The 24,655-nt window shown below is 31.9% G+C and overlaps 1 protein-coding gene across 1 annotated transcript in view; it reads left to right on the plus strand.

Annotated features, from left to right (window-relative positions):
- LOC110036848 (non-canonical poly(A) RNA polymerase PAPD5) overlaps positions 1 to 14,683 on the plus strand; it is a 25,291-nt gene extending 10,608 nt beyond the window's left edge. Inside the window, exons 2-13 of the mRNA XM_020741389.1 lie at positions 907 to 1,019; positions 1,128 to 1,184; positions 1,487 to 1,582; positions 1,756 to 1,826; positions 7,367 to 7,409; positions 10,110 to 10,190; positions 10,283 to 10,342; positions 11,375 to 11,443; positions 12,554 to 12,651; positions 12,775 to 12,823; positions 12,928 to 12,972; positions 13,956 to 14,683. Of these exons, the coding sequence (XP_020597048.1) occupies positions 907 to 1,019; positions 1,128 to 1,184; positions 1,487 to 1,582; positions 1,756 to 1,826; positions 7,367 to 7,409; positions 10,110 to 10,190; positions 10,283 to 10,342; positions 11,375 to 11,443; positions 12,554 to 12,651; positions 12,775 to 12,823; positions 12,928 to 12,972; positions 13,956 to 14,423 (1,250 nt within the window). The 3' untranslated portion in view covers positions 14,424 to 14,683. The remainder of the gene's footprint in view (positions 1 to 906; positions 1,020 to 1,127; positions 1,185 to 1,486; positions 1,583 to 1,755; positions 1,827 to 7,366; positions 7,410 to 10,109; positions 10,191 to 10,282; positions 10,343 to 11,374; positions 11,444 to 12,553; positions 12,652 to 12,774; positions 12,824 to 12,927; positions 12,973 to 13,955) is intronic.
- The last annotated feature ends 9,972 nt before the right edge of the window (positions 14,684 to 24,655 follow it).

Genomic DNA, 24,655 nt, shown 5'->3' on the forward strand with positions numbered 1-24,655 from the left:
GCGGAAGGAACTCTCATGTGAAGGAACTCTCATGTGTCTAGGGCAAGAAGGCAATGATTCCTACTAAAGCACTGACTCCTCATGCCCTAGCAGAAAGAAAAGTAGAAGAGAAAAGAGGTGGCGAGTGCGACAGAAGTTTCCTACGTTTGGGAAGGCACAATCGGCTGAAGATAATACCTTATGTGCGCTGATCTCCGTCAAAGTGAAGGAGCGGAGGGTCGATTCTCCTCGAAAGAGCGAGGGCGAGGGAGATCTCGGAAGGGCAACAAAGGAATTCTTGCAAAAATCATACGCGGGACGCAGGTTTCTCCGACTTGCGAAAATCATAAGGAAATTGCGATATCCGAACGCCGCGGCACCAAATCATTCAACCAAACGTAGTATTCAAACAGGACGACGGCGTTTTCAAAATGCCGCCGCACCCTATAAGCTGCCCCAAACGGGCCCTAATTGTAGAGGATCAAATTCTATTTAATGTGTTGTGATCGTCAGGTTTTCTATGCATAAGATGGGAGAAATGAGATACATTTTTATTTTAACTTGATATATTTTGATATGATGGTTTATTGTTTTACATAGCTTTTTGCATGTGCTTCTGCATTTCTGAATGACTGAACAGCCTTATGGTGTTTCTTTCAACAATTATGAGAAAGGTCAGTTGTATAAAAGCTAAAATGTAACTTATTTCAGAACGATTATATAGTTTCCCCAAAAAGGTGCTTTGTTGATTTTTTTTTTATAACTTTGGATAATTTAATTAGTTTTTTAAGGTTATTATATTATAGAATTGTATGAAGTTTAGTATATCATACATTTCGATCATTTATTAAATGCAAATCAGTATCACAACAATTTTTTACAAAATGAAGCATTATGTAATATTGGAAATCATCATGATAATTGCAGAGATACTTGATTTTTCTGAATTTGTTTCGCCAACTCCTGAAGAACAAGCCAAACGTGATACTGCTCTAGGCTGTGTCGTTCAGGTGGTCAAATATATCTGGCCACATTGCAGAGTATGTTCAATAGTACTTCTTTCCAGTTAATTTGTGCATATTTGTGATCTAGATTTGATTAAAAAATGCTCTGCTTCTTTGTATTATGCTCTTTTCTTTTGAATTTAGGTGGAAGTTTTTGGATCATTCAAGACGGGTCTCTATCTTCCCACCAGTGATATTGATGTAAGTATTTTTATCTTCATTTTTATGCATTCCAATGAATTGTAATGGGATTGACTGATTTTACAATTTATATTATGTTTGGGATTTGAGATTAGCATGTTAGTTCTTGCTTCCTTGTCCTACCGGTTTCATCTAAAATTTTCCATCTTGAACTCATATGAGACCATTTTATCCGTTGTTATTTGTTAATCTTTTTTGTTTTTCTAATTTATTCATGAAAACATTTCTTTGACGTTTTTTATCACAAAATAATGCTAGATTGTATGATAATGATTTTGACTAGCTTATTTGAACTATTTTAGGTTGTGATTTTGGATTCAAAAGTGAAAACACCTCAAACTGGTCTTTATGCTCTTGCTAGGGCATTATCACAAAAAGGAATTGCTAAGAAGCTGCAGGTCAGCTGACATATGTTGATCATTTCATCATATATGAGTTAAATAGTAGTGATTCCCAAGCTCCACATTCTTTTTTTCTTCTTTTACTTCGTCCTTGCTACATCTTCTTTGCCTGAAATAGTCAAAAGTTATTCTTTTGTTCTTTTGTCTTACAATGTTATGCTTTTGTTAAGGTTATACCAAAGGCTCGTGTACCAATCGTGAAGTTTGTTGAAAAGCGTAGTGGAATTGCATTTGATATAAGGTATTTATGGTGCAGATGTTCATAAGATAGCATTTTATTCTGGCTTCTTCCATGGTGTTTGTTAGTAGCTTTTTTGGCTCTTGTTTTCTTTTCTATGTTTCTGGTGTTTTCATTATTTACTTCATTTTGGAATATTTAGATACACACCACTTGATTCCTATGTATTTACATATCTAGCACCTAAACTTCAAATTTTACATTTATGCCCCTTTTCTCATGCATGAAACTGTGTATTTCACTTTTTAAAAATTAAAATAGTGATATTTTTTATGTGATATGAAGGATTTATGTGGTATAAATGTAAAAATAAAATAAAATTTAGGTTTTAGATATGTAAATAAGTAGGAATTTAGTGGTCTGTATGTAAATGACTCCTCATTTTTATAGGCACTTCTTTAATCCAGAACACTATACGAGAAAATGATAACTTCAAATTTAACTTGGAAAGTTACTTGATTGATTGTAGTTGTTCAGTTAATGGTTTATTTGGATAGCCTTTTTGCGTATTTGCCTTATGAAACACAACCATATGTTTGTTAGGAGTACTTTTTTCTTATCTATATTCTAGAAATCTACGTCCCCCAAATTGCTTTTTGCGACCTGCATTCTACTCCTATGTCTGCTACGTTTTGCTGGTTTGAACAAATTTTATTCAAGTGCTGTTGTCACCCCATATCCTTTGCTTCCAAAAGGTCTGCTTCTGACTTGTTCCGTGATTCTTTTCCTTAGAGCTTAATGGCCACTCGTATTGGACCTCTCAACACGGTTAATTTTGTCAGCTCCTTAGAGCTTAATGGCCACTCGTATTGGACCTCTCAACATGGTTAATTTTGTCAGCTGTTGTCTTTTTTGATTTCAAGCTCTATCGATCATTGAAAGGCTTTTCACATTGTTGAGATGTATCGCCTCTCCACTAATTCCAGAAAGGTATTGCCGTAATGTGGGATCTCTCAAGCTACTTTTTTTTTTCTCTCACCATTTCCTTTAATTCCCTTACATCAGGCTTCTTACTTGTATCTTCAGACATCCCAATTCATTACTTTTTGTTTAAGAGGAGTACACACACGCACACATACTTGGTTATTTCATAATAATAATGCAATATTCCTCACCCGCTCTATGTCTTTGATGAGAAACATATCTGAAAACATCATTCTTTACTTGGTAAATCGTTCACCTCATGGAAAAGGGTTGAAAACTCTTGTTAGAGTGGTTAATCTGTTTGCCTTCAGTTAGGGTCACGTGCAGTGGAAGTATTCAGTTTTGATTTATTTGGGTTTGTCATCATCTTATGCATGAGCAATAATGGAAAACTTAGATTGGCAATAATGATTTTTTTTGCTCGATTAAGGGAGATAAAATCAGGATGAAAGTAGTAGTTTTAAAAATTCTGTGTAAAGTTCATATTTTCCTAATTTGAACTGAAATTGCCATTGACATTATGCTATCGTGCTCCTTGAGGTCTGGATTACCAAAAATCATTTAGCACACAATAAGAGGCACTAGCTCATTGGTTACCTTATCGGTATACCGCCTCGTGTTTGCAAACTTGAAGGAGCACTAATGATTCACCTTGTATTCCTCTTCTTGAACCACTTCAATGGATAAGGATTTTGATGATGCGTTGTCTCCAACTTCAATCTTTTGATTAATTTCCTTAAAATCAACTTCTTTTCCTTTCTCATATCAAAGGCCGAATAAAACCAAGAGCGGTAACTCGACGTATTTATTTAGCCTGAGTAACTCTTCTTTAACCACATCTCTCTATTTACGGTGAGCTACTGGAGCAGTCTTTGGCCCCCGTTCTTTTGGTTAGCTTTTATCTTGGCCTTACTATTTTGCAAGCTATATCAGTGTTTGATCTTGCTATTTAACCAATTGATTGAGCTATCTTTACTATTCAAGTGCTGTAGGACTTTTTGGGGATGTTAATTTCTTTTTTTTTCATTTTTTGTATAATAAACTATTGTTCTATCCCTCTATGTTTCTTCTTATCTTCTGCCGTTGGTTGATCCTTGCTTGCTATGTTGCCTTGGCACTGATATCATTAATTGAGATAATTGGGAACAAGAACAATACCTTGCAAGGGTTCACATGCATTCTTGCAGTAAAATTTATACATCCCCAATATGTCAAGTGATAGTTGGTCAAATGATCAAAGTGTCCTGGAGACGAAATTGGCATGGAATGGTGAAAACTTCTTTTCTTCTAATCCTCTTCAATAAATGGAAGCTTGTTGTCCTTGTAATAATTTCAATTTTTGTTGGCAAATTTTAGATGATGGGGCCCTCTAGAATCCTTTTGCGCCTTGCTGCTCCCAGACTTTTTTGGCTTCCAATCCTTGCCAAAACATATATGGGAAAGAGAAATAAGTGTAGCCTTTTTTTGTCATGGTCCTACAAGCAATTGAAACAAATAGATGAGAGAGAGAAAGGAAAAATGAGGAGAGAGGGATAAAAATATGAAATCTTACATTTTGATTATTAAAAACTTGACCTCCATACGTCAATTAGGTCCTATTTATAATACAAAAGATAAGCTCAATTCTCTAACTAAATGCAAGATTTAAGAGGAGAAAAACTACTTTAAATTCAAGTAAATAACTAATCCTATATTCTAGGTAACTAGTCTCTAACTACTTGCTAAGCCTTAAAACTAGAAAAAGATACTAACGAAAGTACTATGATTCATATTTAAATGCTGAGAAGCGTCAATAGAACCACTCTTGAGCCTAATTGAAAAGTCCCAAAGGGATCAGCTTTTTATTCGTCTGTTTGCTTTCACTAGTTTGCTCCAATTTAGGTGTTTGTTTGATTACTGATTAGTTTAGATCCATTGGATCATATGTAATCGTTGAAACATGGGTAGAAGGGTGCTTGACAAGGTCTTAGGTAATGTTGTGTGATAGGTTGCGAAATCATAAGTTATTTTTAGGGGATACTATTTCTTGTTTGCATGCTAAGCTTAGATTGCCTAAAATACATCTTCAAGAGAAAGTGGGGGAAATTATAATTATATTTATCCTTTTATTAGCTAACATGTAATCTTGAAAATTGAATTAGCCACCATAAGTCAATTTTTATAGTAGTTTGATAAATTGAAATTTCATCCGCTGAAATATTGCATTCCACTTGCTAAATATTATCTAATATACATGTATATATTATATACATTTACATATCCATATATATTTTTCTTTTTTTTTTTGTTCATAAGGATAAGGAGATATGCATTTGGGAATTGAGTGATATCTATCAGTTGAGTAGGAGCAAAATCTTAAAATTGACTGAAATGGTTTTTTTATATTATATCATATAGCTATTCAGGTAGAGTTAACATTGCCATTTATTCATGCAAATGCTCTAGAAAACCTAGTTGGATGACCTATCTAATTGCATATAAACTCTCTAAAAACATGACTCAAAACCTGAACAACTTTTGAGTAAAATTGCAAGAATTAGGTGGAAAGGAGGTGAAGATTATGAAGAAGATTATATTTTGGGATAAAGATGGGAAGTGACTGGAACAGAGCATTGAAAGTGTATGAAAAGCGAAAAAATAAAGCACGGAAATGTAGGGCATCTAGAGAGAAATAAGAAATGAAAGGAGAGGAGGAATATGAACTTTCAAAAGAAAAAAAGGGAAGACATGAGTAAAGAGAGATAAGAGAAGCGTGGAAAGGGAGTTGAAGGAAAATAGGCTAATAAGCATAGAAAATGGTTATGAAGTTTGCATAATGGAGGAAGTGAGATGAATATTTTTTCATCTTGGTGCAGACATTTTATTAATAGTTGGGGCATCATGTATATTTTTCTCATGGGTTTTCCAAAAAATTATAAGCTTAAATCTTAGCTATGAAATTGTTGTCTAAACCTATCCTAATAACTACTAATTGGACGTGGTTGTATGGAGACTTCTTCTCAAACCCATGATGATTCACACTTAGTTTTTCTGATCAAAATATTTATGTCATTCTAAGTAGCTATAGATCGAGTATTTGTGGTGAAGATTATTTGGTTCATTAAACTATCAAATTTATTTGTTTAGTGTAATGATTAACAAAATTTATCATTTTAATTTAGGGTCTGTTTGGGTAGCTGTAACTTTTTAAAAAGGTGGTTGAGGAGCTCTGGTGAAGAAAAAAAATTCTTAGAAAACTTCGAGAGGAATTATAAATATATATATATTTTTTTTCAAAAAAACGGACAACACTTTTATTACATTCACTATACCTTAACATTTCAGGTTATAGAAAGCAGTTTCCACCATAGAATTTTTTTGCAATTAACACAAAAAACAGTTCCTCAAATGGAGCTATGGTGGCGATTTTTAATGCAAAGCAGACAATAAGTTGTCCCAAATAAACCCTTAATTGATTTCAGGATCAATAGTTCAATTTTTTGTATTTGCAATTTTGTGATGTTAAAATCAAGCTTGGCTCTCATCTAGATGCTCTTGCAAGGCAAGACCATAACACGTCACTTGTCTTTAAGTGTAGGCATCAATCATTATTTAGTGAGCATCGTGCCTTAAAGTACTAGGTTATGTGATGAGCATCTGTCTTGATTAAGGGGACCGCACTAATAATGACAATACAAAAAAATAAGCTCATTTTTTTATGATAATTTAATATTTGGTACGGCTATAAAATGTTGTAAAAGGTTATGTGCTTGAAAACAAGTTACACAATAGTTAGGTATAGGAGCTATGTTGGTGAAATTTTGAGGATGAGAAGGTCAATGTGAGGAGATTGAGGAAAATATGAAAAACAACAAAACAAATCTATGAATAGAGCAATGTGCATGAATGGTGGCATTATTAAATAGATGGAAGGGAAGATTTATTATTTTTAGGACAAGAATGCTAGAAAGTTAAGTAGTTTATTGTACTTGTTCAATATAAATCTATTTACCAAGAAGTTCTAAGTAGTTTTAACTTGGAATACAATGGAACTTGAAAATTCATTATTCACCCCCATTTATAAGAATTATAGTTATTCTATGATCTTAAAAAATATTCTTCACACTTGAAATCAGTTTTTGTATGATATTGTTATTTCTTTTCTAGTGTTTTATTTCACCTTGACAAAGGCCTTCGATAGCACATAGTGCCTCAAAAATTAAACAATCATATCAACTCGAGAGCATCTAGTGCTTTTTACAACATTGGTCTTCATCTAGGATATTCTTATGGCAACTATATGAGAGGGAGTGCACAACTACTTTCATAATCGTTAGGTATAATGAATTTATTAATCTTTGATGAAGGCGGAAGTTATTGATTTAAATATTTACCTCTCAATACTTTAATTTTTTTCTCAATATGAGTGTAGATAGTATCCCTTTATTAAGTTTTATGAGAAATGTGTAATATTGTAGATACAATTGAATAGTTGATATCGTTTGCTATTTGCTTCAAATGTATATATATTTTTATAATTAAAATCAGTTTATGTGCCAAGTTTTACAAGTCATTGTGATTTTGTTGCTTTTATGGATTATCCTTATGTTTGCTTTTATGGTTATTGATTTTCTCAACAGTTTTGATATGGATGGCGGTCCGAAAGCTGCCAATTTCATTAAGGTATCTCTTAGATATTTTTCTTTAATAGGCATTTTAGCTGTATTTTTCCTTGAGATATATTGTTTCGTTATGCTAAATCAAGTTTTCAATAGCCATATATGGGTTTAACATGTCCTAGACAAACATGCTGTGGTCTCATCCTCTTTTAGTTATTTTATTTGATTATATATCTTCAAGTTTGATGTAATTTTGTTTAGTTTTAATTCATTTCATCCATGCAATAAATACACTTCCCAATTTTAGTTATTTTTTTGAATTATTCATCTTCAACTTGTTTGATGTAATTTATTCATGTTTAACTATCTATGCAACATATTGTATTAATGCAGGTGAGGTATTCAGAGGCAATCAATTAATGAATCATCCAAGTGATATTATAAAGACATTTTTTTTATGCAAGTGGGAGCATTTCTAATTTGCATGTACTGAGAAAGTAAAATTTAGAAAGTGTTGCTAGGGTTCAACAACATGGGGGTTCAAGTGACATAATATGACAACTTTGGTATATATTTAACAAAGATTGGTTTAGGCTTATTATAGTAAGAACACTTTAATGGGATTTGGGTTTAGCAAGGCCAACAATTCAGTTTTACTGTGTTTAGTTTTGCATAAAATATTCCTACTCGCATAATTAATGTAAGATGTCTTTGGCTTTTCGGTTTGTCATTTAGATCTAATATGGGATGTATAAAATCATGTAATAAACATACAAATTTTATTTAAATGATGAATAGATTTTTAACAATTATTGATCATAAACACTTAAACTTTAACAAAAAATTCATGCAAATACTTAGAATTTTACTTTGAAGAATTAGAATACATCAAATTTGTTTAAAATCAGACACGTTTTCAACCAATATTAAAATATAAAAGAAGAAAGTAGAAAATAAAAATATTTTAATCAAAGAAATAAGCCTCATACCTGTACTGGGAGACAATATTTTTCAAAAGTATTAAACTCTCTCATCTAATCAAGGAATTAAATTTTAGAAGTATTGCCTATAGCACATCTAACTAAAATTTTACTAGGATACAAATTTTTCTTTTTTTGTACGCATCAAACCTCTATTTATGTTTATAGAACTTCATAGAAAATTCCGTTAATCAATCTGAAATAAAAGGCCAAAATATCCAATTAGAAAGTGCTGGGAAAAAAAGAAAATCTTCAATTCTTAGTTATTAGTTTGATACCAAATGGAAAGCAACAGGTTGTCACTGAATAGAAGTTGTAGGAGAAGGTGATTAGAAAACCACAAGACGCTCTGAAATGGCTGCATGAAATATTTGTTCAACATCAAGTAGAAAGGAACGGAAGTCACAGTAGGAAAATACCTGGATGGGGGATTGGAATTAGTTAACAGGAAATTATGCAAAAACAGTAACCACATGGAACAACTCTAGTCAACAGAGAGCATCAGGAAGGAAATAAAGTCATTGGAGGATCATTCACATCAATAAAGGCCCATTGTCCAATTTACTTTTCATATCAGTATGGCTTATAACTTAATATGAATTTGGATCTTCCTCACAGATCAGTGCCTAATCTGGAAGGTTTGCTTGGCCGTTTGATGTGGAAAGATTCATTTTGATGACGCTTTTCCTAAAGAAAATGCAGAGATTCAAGAAACCTGAAAAGGAGCGGTGATGGTCATGCTGGGGAGGCTTAAGTAGCATAGAAGAGTATTTGGCTGTATGTTTGGATTGGATGTTCTGTGATCATGGAATTAAACCATCAAATTTATTTTATTTTTTTGGATTGTAACACAGATTTATGAATGGGGTGTGGGTTGCATTTTGTTGGTTTTTCAAGTGTTCACGCCATATTTTACACCCGCAAAACCTTGGTGTGTTTACAACAGAAAGTATGCTGTAACTCTGTTAAATTTCATAGAAGTTTAGGGGCTGCTTGGGTTTTTCTTTTTTAATTTATTTTGTTTTGTTTATGTTTTTATTTGAGATAAAACATGTTTGACATGTTAAAATAAAATACGGCTGTTTTTTGAAAACACTGAAAATATCATAAGGATCATTTGGGATCATTTCTATTTTTGTTTATTATGTTTTAATTTAAATTAAAACATGTTTTATTAACATAATTATTTTTAAAAGCACTCGAAAAATTATTTTAGGTGTTTTGAGTGTTTTAAAACAAGTTGATTTTTTTAAAAAGGATAAAAAAATAAAAATATATAAAATTAATGCCAATCAAACATGCTTTTAAAAATGAAAGGAAAAAAAAAATAAAAACATGAAACAAAAGTGATACTAAATGGGCAAAAACATGTTAACTTGCTTTTTAAAACAAAACTAAAAACTTTAAAATACTAAACAAACATGTTTTAAAAACAGAAGAAAAAATAAAAAATAAAACAAAAAACAATAATGACCCCAAACAATCTTAGTTTTTCCATGCATACATAGATTTTGCAAACTGTAAGCATGTTTATTTTTTCATGGACAGGAAACTTGTCTGTTTTTTATGGAGAGCTTACACCTATGAGTGATGATCACATCTTCATTAACTCACTTTTTTTTTTCTTTGGGCATTTTCCCTAAAATTTTGACCTTTAATCTTTGATTTATTACCTAAGAGGGGTTGTTTCCCAATAATTCCCACTGGCTTTGCCTAGTTGATGTTAGTTTTTTTGTAAAATCAATTTAATATTTAATTTATATTTTAATGGAATTATTCACCAGGATGTCCTGGAAAAGATTCCTCCTCTACGACACTTGTGTTTGATTTTGAAGGTCTTTCTACAGCAGAGGGAACTGAATGAGGTTTGAGATATTGAAATTTTGGTTATTTATTTTTCCTCATCCACCTTTGGTTTGTTGTCCTGTGATTTTTCGTACTTTTATTTCACTTGTAGGTATATTCAGGTGGAATTGGTTCATATGCTCTTCTTGCAATGCTGATAGCACACCTACAGGTACATATTGCATTTTTATAATCTAAATGGAAGATGTCATCTTTTCTTCATGAGATACATTTGACCTTAAGCTGCCAGGGTTTTAATTTTTTCCCTTAAGCATGCTGTATGCTTAGAATATTCATGTAAATTCGCTCAGAATTGCAGCCATCATGTCATTACCATTAGCTTTTTTTTAATATTATCCTTTTTTTTTTACTTTATAAATCCTCATCATTTGTTTTCCTTGTTAGTTATATGAGAAGTTTGGTCTATGCAAGCCTTTTTTCTCAACTACTAACAATGATATTTTTGGTCCATCCATGTTGTTTCAATTCTTTTCTGCTCTTTTCTGTTTCTATGCCATGTTTGTGCATCATTAGCCTTGATTTTTCCTGCCCAAGTCATTTAATCTATTTCTACCATTTTATCCTTATATGTCCTATGCCTATTGTTTGGGGCTGTCTGGTTGGCAGCAAAAGTTAGGTGTTTAGTTGGATGAATTCCAAATGCAGTGTACAATGTGTTAGGACTTCATTTTCTTGTTCATTTTCGATGTATTTAGAGTTTGTTGGATTTGAGTGAATTCTAAATACACTGCATTCTGTGAAGCAAATGCCTGCTATCCCTATTGCCGGTCACCACCTCTGCCTGCCAGCTGCCGCTATATATTTTATATTGATTTCATATTTTCTTCAAGCCAAATAAGAAAAATATAAAGTTCTACATTTATTTTACACTGAATCAGACAATTTTAATATGTTCCAAATACAATACATTACTTCTAGAATTGAAACTTTTTCATTCTGAAATCAAAATTTAACACCACAACTGAAGTCGTGAGATTCCATATTATATAGGCTTTATGTAACCATTTAGCTTGCCTTCTTCTCAGATGGAGCTTGTTATGTTTGTTTCCACCTTCAGTTTTGCTAAGCGTACAGAAACTACGGATTACTTGTCTTACCAGATAGTTAACTGCTCATCTAGGTTTTTATCTCGAGTCAGTTGTTTGATCAGCCCTTTTCATCTCAAAAGTAACCTTTTTGCCAGATATATCGAAGATCACAAGATATGCAAGGGGTCCAAAAGTCCATGGAGCATAATTTGGGAATCCTTTTGGTATGTGTTTAATTAATGTTTTTTTTTTCTGTTTGATTACTTTGAAAAGGTTGTTTTTTTTTTCTCTTCCAAGATGCTCCATACAAGATTATAGATGATAGATTGGGGTTTAATGAAGGAATTCATTAGTATTTGCATAATGCTGAATACCTTGCTGCCCTGACTATGACCTTGCTAGTTGTAACATGTAATTGCAGCCTAAGCTGTGAAATTTTGTACATTTATCATTTGCATGGGAGAGGACGTTTATGAGCAATTATAGTTGCACTTCAAATTATAAAGTTTAGAAAAGGATGAACATGGCTCATTTACTTTTTTTAGTTTTTTGTTATTATTCTCTAATATCATGTTCAAAAATTTCAACTATATTTTCTTGACAAACACTGTATTATAAAAAGTATATATTATCAAGTTACTCTTAATTTGATTTATATTATATAAATAAATTTATCGATGTATGGAAGCTTTTACTTTGCAATATGATATAAAAATATTATTTATTTCTTTATGTTATGAATTGTTCATGTTATCAATTTTTTCATGCAAATGAACATCCATCCAGCCTTTCCAAATTTACCCTTCAAATTCATGATGAAACTTTTTTATGACAATGAAAACACTCGCTGTCCTAAGGAGGGATTAGGGTTGTATGCATGGCGTAGAAGTAGAAGCTCTTGGAGGGCTCCTTAATACGATCAGACAAAAATTGGTCCATCCTTTTTTTTAGTTAATGTACTGTGCAGTTATGTTTTTCCTTATCTTGCCATGTTATCTTGCCTACCAATTTTACTTGCTATTTTAGGTAATTCCTCTGAAGTGTTATTTATACGTTCAACTTACCAGCAACAATAAGCATCCAACTGGTGCTGTGTTTATGGTCGGTTGCAATCTGTCGAATTGATCTGGATAAACAATGTTCTTTTAGCTTCATTGCAATTTTTTACTTTTTAAAAATTACCTCATTTCTTTATTTTTCCTAATTTTTATACTTTGATGGGGCACTTATTGAGTTTGATTACATCTGTGATATACCTGAATTAGTTGATTTAAATAAAGTATTTGCTTTTTTATATTTGACATCTCATCTCACTGCTGTTTTCATGAAGTAAGGCAAAGTTTTTTGAATTTTATGGACGCAAATTGAATACTACTGATGTTGGTGTTTCTTGTAACTCGTCAAGCACATTTTTCTTGAAGTGTGATAAAGGGTATATCTTCTTTCCTTGTTACTCAACTTGCATGAATATGGTCTAGATTTATGAGATGTATCTTCTTAGTATTTATTATGGATTTGTATGCAAATGTTCACTTTTAAAGGTTTATTTTTTTAGGTTTTTGAATAGAGAAAGGCCATATCTTCTTGCTATTGAGGATCCTCAGGTTAGCCTCATAGAAGTTCTTTTTTTTTCTTCTTCTTTTAGTCATTTTAACCCGTTCTATGTCACCCTTGTAGAAAGTTATGGTATGTTTTTTCTTTTATGTAGGATCCAGCCAATGATATTGGGAGAAATTCATTCAACTATTACAAGGTTATTCTTCTTCGCGATCATCCTTTTTTATTATTTACTATTGAAGTAGCCTTTTGTCTTTCCAATTGATCATGGCATGGTTCAGGTGCTCTGTTATTATTCAACGCTTTTATCATGTATTTATACCTACATCAACCTTTTATTTTGTTGATACAACTTAATAGTGTTGAAGTCCTATTTCTCCGTTTTTTATTTGGAAGATTTACATACATATCACTCAATTCTTTTATGCATTTACACATCTAAAACCTAAACTTCAGTTTTTCCATACATGATACATGCCACCTCATGCATGAAAAGGTGTATTTCTCTTTTTAAATGCTGGTGATATTTTTTATGTGATATATAAATTTGGGTGGCATAAATGTCAAAAGTAAAGTTTAGGTGTTATATATGTAAATACATAGGAACTCAGTGGTATGTATGTAAATGCTGCTTTTTATTTTAGGTATAGTTTCAGGTCAGCAGCTCTTTCTGCATGTCCAAAGGTACAGTTGATTCTCCATGATATTTTTGAGCATGCTGTTAAATATTGGTTTCATGGAAGCTGGTGGTGATGTTTTTACAAGCAAGTGTCCCATTAATTGAAGTACTGATAATGGTGAGAATCTATGCCAGATTTGGAATGGATTAAAAATTTTAAAAATCTTACCGTACTGGATTTTGATATAAATTTGGATTGAAAGCATGATTTTCTTCGTTATTTGTTCAATAAGGTCCAAATGAAAGTTGCAATATGTGGTTTTCATTGTGTTCCAATAGCTTAGCACTGCGTGTTCTTCATATGGGCTGATTGCTGAAATGTGGTTTGGATGCCTCTTTATTGTATTGAATCGACATATTTTATGCTTCATTTTGCTCAGCTTATTTGAGTTTTACATCAATTGAATTTTATCTTTCACTTAAAATTAAATAATTTTTTTTCTCAAATTGTAAGTAAATCAAAATCTTCTCGACTATCAGAAATCATTTTGTTGATTCAGGTGAGGTCAGCGTTCTCAATGGCTTACACTTCATTGACCGACGAAAGAGCTCTAAAGTCCTTCGGTTCTCAAAAGAGCATTCTTGGGACCATAATTAGACCAGATCCAGTTCTTCTCGATCGGAAGGGTGGGTGTAACGGAGAGCTTACATTCAACACTCTGCTTCCTGGGGCGGGCGAATCTGTAATCAGTCAATTTGATTTTAACAACAGTGTCATCTATAATTGGCATTTGTTGGATGATGAACCAATGCCGAGGGAAAGCAAACCCATTGATGAGGAAAGCACGCCGGCTCAAAAACGACGAGCCTTACTAACAAAAAGAACGAAACATATGTATGGCAAGAGGGCAAAGTTGCAAGCTGCAAAAAACAGGGAGGAAACCAGTAAATTGAGTGGTAGTACCATGAAGAAGAAGAGGAGACTCTGTGATGGAGATCGGCATGGTCGAAATTCCCTCTCTCGCTAACTCGAGTTAAAGAGAAGATTTATTGGTGATTATGCTCATTTATGAGTCTCCGGTTCAGAGAGATTAAGTTTTTTAGGTTTAGTGAGAATGTTATTATGATTCATTTGGGGTTTGTTTTCAACCATTTTCAGTGGGAAAATTGAATGTGAAAGCAAACTAATTAAATGAGTCACTTTTTTGTTATTGTTTCACCTTTTTTGGTGTTGCCAAGGCAAAATATGTGATGTACATCAGGGTTAATGATTCATGATAATATAATTGCTGAGTAATTTATCTGTTAAGAGTGTAAAATGATTTTTTACTTTGAACTGCAAAATATTGAATATAAGCAACTATGGGCCCGTTTGGGGCAGATTATGAGTGCGGGCGGTTTTTTAAAAATACCGTCATACAATTTGGATCGCGTTTTTTGCCCACTGATTAGAAAACTGGGTTTAGAATTTGTTAAGCACGTGGCCTGCGGGATGACCCCACAGGCCCCGTTTTTGTTCAGACTATTACTCCCGTGATCTCGTTCGCATCTCCCTACCGTTTCTCGTTCGCATCTCTCATGCCCTAAGCGTTCCTCTTTTTTGGCATTTCCGCTGCTCCATCTTCTTCGACACTCTCAATAGGTATACGTCTTCCTTCTTCGGCATTGGGAGCTCTTCGATAGTCGAATCCCTTAAGTTTGTCCTATGCCCGGATTTCGGCAACGTTAGTTGTTATTGTTCTCATGTTCTTATTCTATTCGACAGTACTGTTTCTAAACAATGGGGTGCTTCTTTACAATTTCGCCAGTGAATCATTTCTGCTCAATTGTTTTATTAATTGCCTAAAGAAGTACTTTTGTTATTGATTTGGGGCCATTTTGGGAGATGCATATGTAGGGTAGCTTCTTTACAATGTGCATCTATTGCCTGCCATTCGTGTGTGCTAGGATCAATCATTCTACCTATTACCCTACTGTTTCTCTACTTTTTCTATGTTCTCCAATTTTTTTTTTCCCTCGGAAGCTTTACATACATACCGCTCGATCCATATGGATTTACATATCTAAAACCGAAACTTCAATATTTAAATATATGCCACTTACCTATGCCTCAGAATGTGTATTTCACATTTTAAAAGTTAATATAGATGTATTTTTGGTGATGAATGATTTAGGTAATAAAAATGTAAAAAAAAAGTTTATTGCAAGTGTTATATATGTAAATACATAGGAATTGGGTGGTTTTTATGTCAATTCCCCCTTTCTTTAGTTTATGTTAAGTATTTTCTGATTAAACTGCATTTCATATAAAAAAAAATTAAAGAGAACCTTAAAGAGCGAGGTATAACCATATTTTATAAAAAAAATTTAATGACAAATGCTTTAAAAAGAAACTTAAATTTTAAAACTTCATTAACCTTCTGGATTTTAGATGTGCACAAGTCATCACAATTGATCTTTATGATATTTGGATTAGGGTATTTTTTTTTAAAGACCGTGCTAAGTAAAACAAGGAGTAAAAATGAAATAATGATATCTCCAAATAAATTTATTGTCATCATTAAGTTCTTTAGCATTCCAAAGTTTAGTTATGGTTCATGCGGCTTTGATGAGAGAAATTCTTGATTTTTTCAATTCCATTGTTTGCAAAGCTGATGATGCCATTGCCTTCTCGTGAGCTCGTGATGGGAATGAGGGTTTTACATACATTTCTCCTAAATAAGCCAATTGCATTATCTGTTTTATATAAAAAATATTCTTAATTTGCATTCACATGCCTGACACCTAAAGTGCTTATCTTTCTTTTGGGGACATTTCGTGTTATGAAAAGAAATATTTTGTGCTAATCCGTTTATTTGACATTACGCAGTGAGTAAAGCTAAAGTGGTCGGATCATCGACCATGTGGGATAGAGAGGTCACAATTATATTTTATAATCACTGTCTGAGAGTCGTCGAGCTATGAAATAGACCCACCACCTATTTTAATAAAGAAGGGTAGCAAAATCTTATGATTAAATTCAAGGAAATGATTGTAAGGGATTAAGATCGGATGAAACTAAAAAAAAAATTGGATCAATTTAAAAATATTGTAAAATATGGAAAAAACTCAAAAGGAGATCAATGAGATTGGGTTAGGATCTAATGAAGCGGGCAATTGATGCACCAGAAGATTGGTGGGTTTAGAAATTAGAGGTAAATAAATATCTAAGATTACTTTATCTTGCATCAATTTTCACATTGAAATTATTTCATTAATAAATTATTTAATCTATTACAGGTAGTGCCGACAGCCAACAAATTCAAATTTAGTGGCATTAAGCCAATTCTGGAGAAGCTAGATGTTGGAGTTGTTACAACAGGAGCTCATGCTTTCACCCCAAAAGAGCAGGCGTTTGCCTACTTATCATAGAAAATGGAAACCGTGCAGATAGATGAGTTAGGAGAAGGTCCCAGCCCAATCCACATAGATGTTCAATCCATAAGCATGACAAAACGTCCCAGGGTGGACAAAAAGTAAAAAGAAGTCGCATTCATCAAAGACACCATTGAGACATTGGTTGACACCTGCAAAGTTAGGTATGTTCCCTCGCACGACAACTCAATTGAGGAATGTCTCCAGCTCCTCAATACATATCCTGGTGTTAAAGCGGAAACAGAAAGCTATTTAAAGTACGTGAAGTTGCTAGGAGACCCAACCCGAAGATTGTTTTTCAAAAGTTGGACCCGGAATTCTGACTTGAATACTTACACTCTTTTAATTTGTTGTTTAAGATATTATGTTTTTAATTTTCTATAGCTCTTTGTAATATTTTTATCATGGACACTGATGCACCCAAAAAATGTGCAATTTAATTTATATATTTTATGCTTAAATTTGGTGATATTACACTTTAAAGAAATGTATTTTAATGTTTTGTTGCAGGTATATTGATTTTAGGAATTTGGAGCAAAAATGAGTAAAGATGAAGAAATTTGGAGTCAAAATGTAATTTTTCAACATCTTGACGTCAGAACTGGCGACAGAGATGCCATTTTACAGAGAAGATGCACCAAAATCCAGAGAGCAGTGCACAACTCCAATAAACTGGTGTCAGAGGCGCCAAAACAGGCGCCAAAGACGAATTAAGATGGATTGTGGTAGTTATTGACTATTTTTTAGAGGTTCTAGAACGCCCCAAGTAATTCAAACACCCCATGGAGTGGTTCAATGCATTTGGACACTTTCAAAAGGCTCTTGAATGAAGATATATGTCTCTTGGATGAAGGGATTTGTCTCTTGATGTAAAGAGGTGTGTCTCTTGGAAAAAAGGAGGGAATTTTAAATTCTTTGAAGAGGGGCTGATGTCACTCTTAAGAAGAGAAGTATAGGAGGTCTTTGGTGTGTGGCGTGTGGTGGTGTTGTGAAGAAGGATACTTGAGTTAGGTTTTGGAGAGGATGTTCTTTTAGAGTTGCAAGAGAGAGAAGGTAAGATATTTCTTCTACATTGTATTTTTAAGAGAGAATTGTGTGTGATTGTAAAGAGAGAAAGTGCTTAAAGGGAACTTCAAGGGATTTGCCTGAAGAGGATTGTGAGATAAGTTGTGTTTTTTCTTTTCTTTGTTTTGTAAATTTGTTTTTATATAAAATTCATGTTTTGTCGTATCATTCTCATGAATTCTGAGTAGTCTTATTTATCCTTCTCCCTAGAATGAGATATGATTTTATGAAGAGTTAATATTGTTGTGCAAGGTTTTAAATGTCAATAAACTGTGATAATTCAAACTCTAATCTTTATTTACTTTTCAATATGACCAATTGAAATGTTAAAATTTGTTGAGAAACATAGATCCAAAAGAGCTATCCTTTCTACAAGGTAAGAGCCGCATTCAAATTCATGGGTAAGAATGTAGTCCATGGGGTTGAGTAGAAATAAATAGGGAAACATATTTTAATGGGAGTAGAATTAGAGATTTTAGGGTGACAGAATTAAATCCCTAATTTGGTCCAGTTGCTTGGAAACTAAAGCGAGATTATTAGCGCTCGGGGGAGGGAGAAGTGGGAACTTTGAAGTGGAAGCCAGTATCCTCTCGATCTAACGATGTATTTAGGGACCAAACTCTGTATTAGCCAATATTCTTTTTGCAATCGAAAGATGATAAATAATAAGATTGCTCATATTTGACACAATACAGTTTTATATATACTTTTAAATGATTTAATTACTTCACTAACCATAAACTCATTGTAAAGGGGAATAGTGATTTTTTAAATTTGAACTCTTTGTTACAAAACTTTGTTTAGTCTTAGTAAGTTTAACTTTATAGTTTAGAAAATAGTTTAGTTAACATAGTTCTTTTAGCTACATTTCATTTAAAATACATTAAATTTAATTTAGATTTGTTTTTCTTATTTAAGTTTTTATAGTTTGAATATGGTTTGTTACATTATAACCATAAGAATTTTCATCTCCATGTGGGATCGATACTCAGGACCCCATTAGAGCCCTTTATTACTTGAGCGATAGGTATACTTGCGTAATTATTAGGTTTGACAACTTAAAGATTTTAAAATATAAAACTATTTATACTGAAGTGTTTTTTATTGTGATTGATCTACATATTTACTAATTGTGCAGTGATGTGTGTGTTGTAGTATTAAAAGATATTTACAACACATACACAAAAACCCGCATCAAGTTTTTTGCATCGTTACCAGAGAGATAACGATAAATTACTCTATAAATTAGAAGACTTTGTTTGAACTGAAAAAACTTTTGAAAAAATTGTCGTTTCATTAATATTTTAAATTTTAGTGTGTTTGCTCATTTTAATTTCTTATTGTGTTTGTGTATACATTGTTTAAGATTTGAAGGTTAAGTACCTTACGATTCGTGTTAGAAATAAGTATTAGAAAAATTCAAAAACAACAAAAAGATTTAGATAATTTGAACAAAAATGACTACAAACTTAAAAAATCCAGGAATTGAAAATGAACATCATCAGAGACCTTTAAGAGATTATGCTAATCATACAATAAATGAAATTTATTTGAGTATACAAAACTTTGTTGTAGTAGCTAATTCATTTGAGCTTAAACTTGTTATTATTCAAATGGTACAAAATAACCAGTTTGGGGGAACATCGACTGAAGATCCTAACTTACATCTTGAAAGTTCTAATTTTCTAAAATTGTATGCTACATTTAAATATGATGGAGTGTCGAATGATGTCGTCAGACTTAAACTTTTTCCTTTTTCATTAAGGGATAAACTAAGATGTGGTTAAACTCATTAGAACCTTGATCTATCAAAACTTGGGGAGAAATCTCAAAAAAAAAATTTTATCTAAATATTTCCCACCATAAAAAACTGCTAAACTTAAAAATGATATCACATCTTTTTGTCAATTTGAAGGAGAATCAATTTATGAAGCTTGGGAACGATTTAAAGATCTCCTTAGTATGTGTCCACACTATGTGTTACCAGATTGGTTAATAATTCAAACTTTTTATAAAAGATTGATTATATCTATTAGATCTATAATTGCCGCTGCTTCTTGTGGATCGTTAATTTCAAAACCATTCGATGAAACATATTCTTTAATTGAAGAGATCGCTACTAATAATTTGCAATGACCCTCTGAAGGGGTAACTCCAAAAACAATGGCTATTATTCATGATTCTGATGCAATATCTATTTTGGCTGCTCAAATTGTTGCAATATCAAAGAAAATAGATTAATATGGAATGAATTATTCTCATATAGCTCCTGTGCTTAAAGAAAATTCATTGAGACAAATGATAGATTATCAATCATCATATGAAACTTTAAATGCAATAAAAATTTGAAGTAATAATTCTTATTCAAATTATTATAATACAGGTTGAAAAATTTACCCTAATTTTAGTTGGAGTAATAATAACTTTAATGTCGTAAATCCGTAGTGGGTGAACAATCCTGCAAACCCATTGTGAAATTCCAACAACCAGGGGAACATTAATAATAAATCTTATTATCCTCCAGGTTTTAATAACAATTCATAGAGTAAGGAGTGGGAAATTGTTAATGGAGAATAAATATTGCAAATGGGAGCACAATTAAAAGCCAATGAGCTGCAATTAGAAACATGAAAAATTAGTTAGGATGTATTGCTACTACACTTAGCAATAGATCTCCAAGAGCTTTACCTAGTAATATTGAAGTTAATCCTAAAGATCAAAACAAAGAGAAAATCAAATTTATTCAACTGAGAAGTGAAAGAGAATTAGAAACAAAAGTTCAAAAAGAGATTGAAGTTGAGAAAGAAGTGGTGGAAAATGAAAAGTCTGGCAAAGATTTTCATCTTGAGTCAGAACATCCTATTAAACCAATGAAAATTACTGTAGAAAGACCACAACCTCCATTTCCTCAAATATTGAAGCAGTATAATAGAGATAACTAATTTACAAAATTCTTAAAAAAAATGAGGAAATTAATGATAAACATTACATTTGTTGAAGCCCTAGAACAAATGTCAAGTCATGTGAAGTTTATATAGGATATACTTAATAAAAAAAGAAAGTTTACAGAAATGGGAGTTTTGCACTTAGTGAGAAGTGTAGCACCATAATTCAGAAAAAGCTTCCTAAAAACTTAAAGATCCTGGTAATTTTACTATTCCTTGTGCTATTGGCGAAAGATTCTTTGGAAAATTTTTATGTGATTTAGGAGCCAGTATTAATCTTATTCCTCTATCGATTCTTAGAAGGTTGGGTTTAGGAGAAATTTCACCTACTACTGTAACTCTTCAGTTAGTTGATCATTTGATTACCTATCCCAAAGGAGTTATAGAAGATGGGAGTTATAGAAGATGTTATAGAAGATGTATTAGTAAAAATTGATAAATTTGTCTTTCCCGTGGATTTTATTGTGTTAGATGTGGAGGAAGATAAATTTTTTTTTATCATTTTAGGGAGACCATTTCTTGCGACTGGAAGAGCTTTGATAGATATGCAGAAAGAAGAGTTAACAATGAGAGTCAATAATCAAGAAGTTACATTTAATATCTCAAAATTACTATGATACCCAACAAAAAGAAGAGATGATGAATGCTTCAGAATGAATAATAATGATTATTTAAGCAGATTATTTAAGCAATGAATAGCAATGAATATTTCACATATACATTTGAAAAGAAAACTAAAGAAGAACATTTAAAGTATGAAGATGATGATATAATTCAAGGTAAACCTATATAAGTGAGTAATGAAGAATTAGATTATGTTCAGGAATAATTTCAATTGTTAGATCCTGTGGATAATAAGAAGAATTTAATTTCTTCGATTGTGAAACCTCTTGAACTAGAAATGAAAACACTTACTACACATTTAAACTATGCCTTTTTATGAGATTCATCTGCATTACCTGTTATCATATCCTTATAATTAACTGAAGCACAAAAATAAAAGTAGTTGGAAACTTCAAGAAGATATAAGAAAGCTTTTGGATGGACGTGAGTTGATATCAAATGAATTAGTCCTTCAATTTGTATGCACAGAATTTTGTTGGAAGAACATTATGAACCAAAAGCTGATACTCAAAGGAGATTAAACCCTATGATAAAGAAATTGTTAAGAAAGAAATTTTAAAATGGTTAGATGCTGGAATAATATATCCTATTTCAGACAGTGCTTGGGAGAGTCCAATTCACTGCATTCCTAAGAAAGCATTCCTAAGAAAGGGGTAAGAAAGGATGAGTAACTGTAACTGTGATGAACATAATGAATTAATACCTACTAGACAAGTCACTGGTTGGTAAATCTGCATTGATTATAGAAAATTAAATTTGGCCACCAGTAAAGATCATTTTCCTTTACCTTTTTTGGATCAAATGTTGGATAGGCTAGCTGAGCATAAATATTTTTTCTTTTTAGATGGATAACTTGTTATCACCAAATACAAACAGCTTCTAAGGATCAAGAGATGATCAAGAGAAGACAACATTTGCTAGTCCTTATGGTACTTTTGCTTTTTGACGAATGCCCTTGGTTGATGTAATGCACTTGCAACATTTCAAAGATATATGATGTCAATTTTTAGTGATTTAACTGAAAAAGGGATAGAAGTCTTAATGGATGATTTCTCTGTGTTTGGAACTTGATTTGAAACATGTCTAAATCATTTAGAGAACGTTCTAGAATGATGTGAAAAGAAATATTTAGTATTAAACTGGGAAAAATGTCAATTCATTGTTGCATGAGGAATTATACTTGGGCATAAAATTTCAGAAAATGACATGAGAGTAGTCCGACAAAAATTCAAGTTATAGCTAACCTACCTCCATCTACTACTGTAAGAGGAGTTAGAAGTTTTTTAGGATATACTGGTTTTTACAGGCGGTATATAAAAGATTTTTCAAAAATTACAAAGTCCTTATGTCACCTTTTGGAAAAAAGATACAAAATTTAATTTTAATTAATTGCCTTAATGCCTTTGAAACATTAAAGGAAAAATTGATCATTGCCCCAATAATTGTTTCACCTGATTGGGAAAAACCATTTGAGCTAATGTGAGATGCAAGTGATTATATAATTGAAACTATTTTAAGACAAAGATATGACCAAGTTTTTAAAAGTTATATATTATGCTAGTAAAACTCTAAATGATGCTCAAATTAATTATACCACTACTGAAAGAGAGTTATTAGCAATTTTTGTGCTTTTAATAAGTTTAGGTCAGATCTGATTGGAGCTAAATGAGTTGTGCATACAAATCATTCTGCTATAAAATATTTGATACAAAAGAAGGATGTGAAACTAAGATTAATTAGAATGGCACTTCTGATGCAAAAAAAAATTAATTTTGTGGTAGTAGATTGGAAATGATATGATAATCAAATAACTGGTCATTTATCTAGGCTGAAAAGGAAGAAACATTTGATCTTGAAAGAGAAATTAATGAAACTTTTCTGGATGAACAAATATATACTGTTAAAGAATGGGAAATAACATGATATGCTGATATTGTGAACTACATTGTTAGTTGTATTTTACCATATGGATTAACAAATCCACAAGAGAGGAAATTTATTCATGATGACAAAATTTACTTTTGGGATGACCTATATTTATAAAAATAATGTAAGGATTTAGTTATGCGAATGCTTGCTATATGAGAAATTGAAGAAATCATTCAAAGAAGTCATGATTCTGAATTTGAGGGTCATTTTAGAATTGATAGAACTGTTCATAAAATTTTACAATCTAGATTTTGTTGGCCTACTTTATTTAGAGATGTCAATATATATATAAAAACAAAAGCTTTATCTCGATGTGATACTTGGAGTGTTTCTAAATTTTAATTAAAAATATTTAAAAAAAATGTAATGCCAACACTAATCATTACTAATGAAGGATCTCATTTTAGAAATAAGAGAATTAAGAAGTTGGTTGAAAAGTGTGATATTATACATATGATTGCAACTGTTTATCATCCCCAGACTAGTGGTCTAGTAGAAGTATCTAATCGTGAAATTAAAAGAATTTTGGAAAAAAACTGTAAATCCTAATAAAATGGATTGGTTTGCTAGATTAGATTTATAGGACAGCTTATAAAACGCCCATAAGAATGTCCTCATATAGATTAATTTTTTGGAAGAATTGTCACTTACCAGTATAATTGGAGCATAAAGCTTATTGAGCTATTAAGGAATTTAATTCTAACTTAAAAGATGCTGGAGAGAAAAGATTGTTGCAACTGAATGAGCTTGAAGAAATTAGGAATGAATTTTATGATAATGTTAGGATATATAAGGAGAAAATGAAAAAAATTCGGAAGATAATAAAAAATGAATTTGAGCATGAACAAGAAGATTTACTATACAATATAAGATTGAAATTATTTACTAGAAAACAGAAGTCTAGGTGGAGAGGGTCATTCACTGTTGTAAAAGTTTACCCCTATGCAGTTGTTAATATTGAAGATCCCAAAACTAGAAAGATATTCAAAGTGAATGGACATAGACTGAAATCATATTTTGATGGTCAAGACCAAATTTTAAAGAGATTGTAATGTTGGGTCACCCAAAGTAAAGGCTGGGAATGTTGGGCTGACGACATTAAACTAAGCACTTTGTGGTAGAAAACACATAGTTGTCTTTGTTAATGATATGAATATGCTTTTATAAGTAATATTATATATAACATATTTGTTATATATATATATATATATATATATATATATATGCTCTCTTATTAAATTCCATGTACTTGGGAGACTTACATATTAAGAAAATGCATTAAA

Source organism: Phalaenopsis equestris, unplaced genomic scaffold, assembly GCF_001263595.1.
Source record: "Phalaenopsis equestris unplaced genomic scaffold, ASM126359v1 Scaffold211766, whole genome shotgun sequence".
NCBI lineage: Eukaryota > Viridiplantae > Streptophyta > Magnoliopsida > Asparagales > Orchidaceae > Phalaenopsis > Phalaenopsis equestris.